At 34.7% G+C, this 5,383-nt stretch overlaps 1 protein-coding gene across 2 annotated transcripts; it reads left to right on the forward strand.

The window, feature by feature from the left end:
• The first annotated feature begins 1,408 nt into the window (after positions 1-1,408).
• LOC139869219 (uncharacterized) lies at positions 1,409-4,685 on the forward strand. Of its 2 annotated transcripts, XM_071857543.1 has the most exons (6): positions 1,409-1,605; positions 1,761-2,492; positions 2,644-2,838; positions 2,923-3,060; positions 3,271-3,413; positions 4,100-4,685. In XM_071857543.1, exons 1-5 carry the CDS (start codon positions 1,522-1,524, stop codon positions 3,379-3,381), a joined length of 1,260 nt encoding a protein of 419 aa, XP_071713644.1. In that variant the 5' UTR covers positions 1,409-1,521; the 3' UTR covers positions 3,382-3,413; positions 4,100-4,685. The 2 variants fall into 2 exon arrangements, with proteins under 2 accessions (XP_071713644.1, XP_071713641.1); XM_071857540.1 differs by lacking the exon at positions 4,100-4,685 and having other exon boundaries at positions 3,271-3,634.
• The last annotated feature ends 698 nt before the right edge of the window (positions 4,686-5,383 follow it).

The following is a 5,383-nucleotide window of genomic DNA, read 5'->3' on the forward strand; positions in this document are numbered from 1 at the left end:
GTTTCATCGCCAAATTTACCGTCAAATCAGACGAAGGTCGGCTGAAACCGTGCCGACATTGGATCGATGTTATGTGTGACGATGTAGGGGCAGTGATGGTGTATTTGTGTGGGGCCCAAATTCAAAATTATATCCGTTTGGGGCTTAATTTCTCTTTTTTCTCATTTGTTTTTCAATTTTTTAGCGTGAGTCCAACCGCCGTCCAATCATTAAAAAGATACTAAAAGACACTGAAACTGACACCGAACGATAGTCCTGCAGCCCATGATACATCGACTAGTTATTAAGAAGAAGCAAAGTGACATGGTGTTAAATAATTAGCTTAGGTGGCACGACAACAAGAATTTAATATATGCAAAACAAGAGAAAGCCCAATCCGTACGTACGAATTGTCAATCACAGACACGCATATAGAGTATTAATTATATATATGGTCAATGGGTGAGCGAGTTAACCGGAGATCGTACGGACACACCACATTTTTGTACCTTAAATAACAATCATATGCATACACTTTTTCCGCCTTACTCGTCTCTCCTTTCACCTCTATATCGACACTCTAACTAATATTTCCATCTCTAAAATCAGATTTATTTCCATTAAATTTTGTTTTTTAGTTATTATTAATAAAGAAAACATTTAGCTAGGTAGATAGATGGACTTTCATCTTCTTCTAATGGTTCCTCCCCGCATCCACTTCAACTCAAAACGACAATCTTTCCATAAACTTCAAGTTCCCATTCGTTCCCTTACTTTCTTATAGAAGATTTTGATCGGTTTCGGTTTTTGGTTTTTCGGTCAAGAACAAGAAGAAGATAAAAAAGTATGTTGGGAGATACAGTCCCTCCGCCCGAACAACCTTCCATGGTACAATATTCTTTCATCTACTTTCATTTTATTATTATTATTATTATTTTGTTAACGTAATCATAATAACATAAAACTCTTATTTTATGGTAGATTGATATCGTTTTCAAAACTTTTCACTACAATAGATAGGAAGGAATATTCCTTTGGTGATGATCAAGTTTTTAATGAGATATTTCAGTTAGGTTGATATATAGATCATATATTATTCGTTAACATCCAAAGAATTTGTATAAATTATCTTAATAAACAAAATGTTATATTATTATTTAATAATAGAACATGTTGAGATGGTGATGATGCATGGTGAGATTGATGTTTATCAAGTTGTATGAAATGAAGATTGCTTAAATTCGATTTTGGCTCTTTTTATCCTTATCGTCTCATTTGATTCTAGACGTCTACAACAAAAACACCCCCCGCGTGCCTGCATTCCATTTCTTTATTGCCAAACTCAATGTGTCATATATTTCTTAGTACGTACCTAATTCACAACACCATCTCCTTTTCTTCAATGATTTGGAGAATATAAATGTCTCTATCGATGACCGCGTTATGTTTAAGTAGTCTTACTTCTTTGATTCTTTGATTCAATTACGATATGATTGCGACCGACTTGATCAGCGAACCTATATATGTATATGTATATATTTAATGTTGCTATTCTTTTGCATTTTATATATGGCTCTTTTGACTCCTTCCCATTTTCTATTTAAAACACAACACTTGTCTTTCAAGGTTTACTAATTATTACTCTCTCCGTCCATTATTGACTTTTTAAAATCTTTTTTTTTTTCAACTTTGACTTTAAATATAAATATTATATTATGATATGATTTTGTTGTATTTTTGTAACGCTATAATCTTATTCCGTGTTTGTTTTTGGTTAACAGGAGCAGGTTTCTAGCCCATTGAGCGCGGCCCAAATACTCGAGTTCTGTGAATCAGAGCTTTTTCAAGAAACCATACAAAACTCAGAAGTTGCTTCCAGCTCAAATTGTTGTTACGACGACAGCTCCTCGTATACCACTAACCTTGCCTTCGCTCCCGCAGCTAACACGAACACCACAACTGCCGCTAATACCACCGACAACATAAACACCGATGATTTCTCCATAATCTTTGATGACGAAATAACCGAAAACAACATAAATTCAGTAAATCTGGACTTCACACATCCCCATCTCAAGCTTACTCCATATCAATTTAACCAACAAGACCAGTTTGACCTTTCACTACTCGAAAACCCAATTCAACTAACAACAGATCACAACACCACCACCATAAACGGCCAGATTTCATCATACCCTCTTCCTAATCAAAATGACCATATTGTCCCTGTAATAGGACCAGCAGCATTGCCCCCTGTTTGCGAAAAAGATTGCCTGTCTTCCATGCCACCCTTGAAGCTTATGCGCTTAAATAACGACCCTGTGTCACCTAATTGTTCCTTCATGGACCCCGCTATAACTTCGTACCTTTCAGGCAACTCAAACCCTCCTCTACCAGTTGAAAGTTTTGGGATTTTCAATGGGAATTTGTTCTTGGGTGAGTTGGATTTCAAGGTTGATAATAATGCAAGTGGCATCTTCTGTGTAGATCCTTTCAACTCTAACGAACTTCAGGTAATTTCGTTCCAAGCATACCTTGATTATATATATATATATATATATATATATATATATATATATATATATATATATATATATATATATATATATCTTCCAACTTGTTCACATCTTAATTTGTTTATTTTTGTTATAAATTTGTTTTCAGACTCTTAGTAATGAAAGCCAGCATGTTGTAAATGGAGGTGGGGTGAGTTCTGCTACTTCATTGGCATCAGAAATCACAAGCTTAGAATCTGAAACTTACAGAGTTGCAAACAAACTGACAACCGAAGAACGAAAAGAAAAGATCCATAGATACATGAAGAAACGAAATGAGAGGAATTTCCACAAGAAAATCAAGGTATGTTCGATCAATTCGCTCTTTTGATAATGAATAGATATCTAGTTCAATTGATAAGTTAAAGATATTGTTACGTATGTACAGTATGCATGTCGAAAAACTCTGGCAGACAGCAGGCCTCGAGTGAGAGGAAGGTTTGCCAAGAACGACGAATTTGGAGAAAATAATAGAATGAGCGGCAACCACGAAGATGACATGTATGAAGATGCTAAATCTTTTCATGTAATGCACCTCAACCTGTTATACTTTTATTAGCTTCATAATCTGTTCTTATTAAATATAAAAATAAAAACTAGTTGTACTACTCCCTCTATCCCATATCAATGGCCCGATGTTTTTTAAACTGTCTGTTTTTTGTCCCGAGACAATAAATTTGAGACGAGGGAGTATAGATACATGTAGATTTGGTTTGATGTTGGAGCATATATGCAGGTTGTTGTGAAGGAAGAGGAAGATAATTTTGAATCATCAGACATATTTGCACATATAAGTGGAGTGAATTCATTTAAATGCAACAACAATCCAATTCAGTCTTGGATTTGATATATGTTTGAAGTCAATTAAATTATGGAAAGGTAAGCTACTTTTGTTGCAAGAGTCAAAGTTAATATAAATGAAGTTTTTGGAGGAAACTAGGCTGATGCAATCTTGAAACAATATCAATTCAGTTGATCATCATCATTTATGCAATAAAAGTTATGTAACTATATATATGCTAGTATGGTAACTGATTACAATCAGTGCCATTTTGTATATAAAAGCCTTGCTATAAAATATATAGGGGGACATTATTCATTACCTTCTTTTTTGTTAATTTCATAATTGATTTGCAGGAAATTAAAGCAAACATCTTAATTGTTAGTTTATATTCCTATACTTTCACCTTTCTATAATTCTGATAAGTGTTCCTCCTTCTTAAATCATTTAATTTTGATGTTGACATGCATGAAAATGTACTTGAATGCGTGCTTAATTTAAACAGATGTTCCATAAACAAACACTTGATTGTAAACAAATCACCAAGAGTCCAAGATGGCTAATTTAATATGGAAAATATATCACATTGTAGAGGTTATAGATATATAGCATTATGCATAGTATTTTCTTTATTCATTTCGTGTTGGTTATTGTTTAGCTTCTGATTTGTTCACACACTATCGGCTATAAAGAATACATAATATATGTAAACTGGTAGAGTAATTGATATTTTTACCGACATTTTTGTTTATGATACCATGATATTATAAAATAAAATTTGTAGGAGTGAAACCCCTTTGAAGAACAAAGACACCTACGCATCCACCAAAGTAGCGGGTTTAAAAATTTGTAGGCCCAAGGAACAATTTAGGTTAGGCCCCGCCCAATTGCATTTCTTGTAGATTTAAAAATATTAGGAAGCAAGTGCCAAGTAGAAGACATATTTTTGCCGGCTTATAAGATCATTTGAAGTGATTGTGGTGACGTGACAAAGTGAGGAGGCTTTTTTTTTAGAGGATTTTGGCGACATGTCAAAAATAGTGCTAAAAAGGGAAGTAATGGAGAAGGTGTTGGAAAGAGTTTCGGGTGATGTTTCGAAATATGATTGAAAGTTATTTAAAAAAGTGATGATAAAAAATATTAAAATAATAATAACGTCAGTGAACCATAGCGTGAATTACCGAGCATGCCACCAAGCACCTTCCCCTACACGCCGCACTACAAGTGTGCTCCCGGCGTGATGGGCTTATTTAATGGCTGATAATTACGAATGGTCTAGTCTATTGTATTCTTTTTAAAATTATGGTCAGTCTATTGTATTCTTTTTAATGTAATATTAAACAATATGGTTTGTATATGTGCAATGATGAGTGGTGATTGAATGTAGAATCAATGGATGTATCACACGGATCGTTGAATCTATCAATAACGTTATAACACCTATAGATTTTTTGTTATATAATTTTTTGAACGAAGATTTTTTGACATCAGTAGATCATTTATTTCAACAACCCTCATTATTTGCACGTATAACACACGTTCGGCCGGAAACTCAAACCCCATCGACGGTACCCGAGAACACATCCATTCGAGCAGTGTTCGTGGGTAGAGGTTCGTGAACGAATCCGAAAAACCTCCTTATATGGTCAATATATATATCACCATTATTGGTGCTCAATTGTTTTAAAGAAAATTATGTCATCTCTAAGGATTAAACTCATGATCTCTCCCTATCACATGACACAAAGTTTATGGGGAGAACCGTTGGGCTATGCCCGTAAGTTCTTTTGGTTATATAATTTAATTCATTTTTTCTCCGAAGGGGAAAAAAACCATCGCAAATCATCTAGTAATTGATATCATGATATCTTATAAGAGATGTCGGATTTTAATCTTACTAAGGCAGGTTCCAACAGTCTTGTCCTCCCACCCACCCACAGCTCCGCCCAGGTGGACTCCAATGGCACCAAGGCGTCCAGGTACCTGCCCAAGGTGCTGCCTTCCATTTCGTCTGTTGCTTCGTGATGTTGTGAAATTTTTCAGGACGATGTATATGTGTAAAACAACT

This window comes from Rutidosis leptorrhynchoides, chromosome 1 (assembly GCF_046630445.1).
Source record: "Rutidosis leptorrhynchoides isolate AG116_Rl617_1_P2 chromosome 1, CSIRO_AGI_Rlap_v1, whole genome shotgun sequence".
Lineage (NCBI taxonomy): Eukaryota > Viridiplantae > Streptophyta > Magnoliopsida > Asterales > Asteraceae > Rutidosis > Rutidosis leptorrhynchoides.

Bases quoted from the DNA above. Each gene is read 5' to 3' on its own strand.
- LOC139869219 (XM_071857543.1), top strand. From the start codon at position 1,522: ATGTTGCTATTCTTTTGCATTTTATATATGGCTCTTTTGACTCCTTCC. The intron at 1,606-1,760 runs GTTTACTAATTA...TTTGGTTAACAG, and splicing joins CACAACACTTGTCTTTCAAG to GAGCAGGTTTCTAGCCCATT. The intron at 3,061-3,270 runs GTAATGCACCTC...GCATATATGCAG, and splicing joins AAGATGCTAAATCTTTTCAT to GTTGTTGTGAAGGAAGAGGA.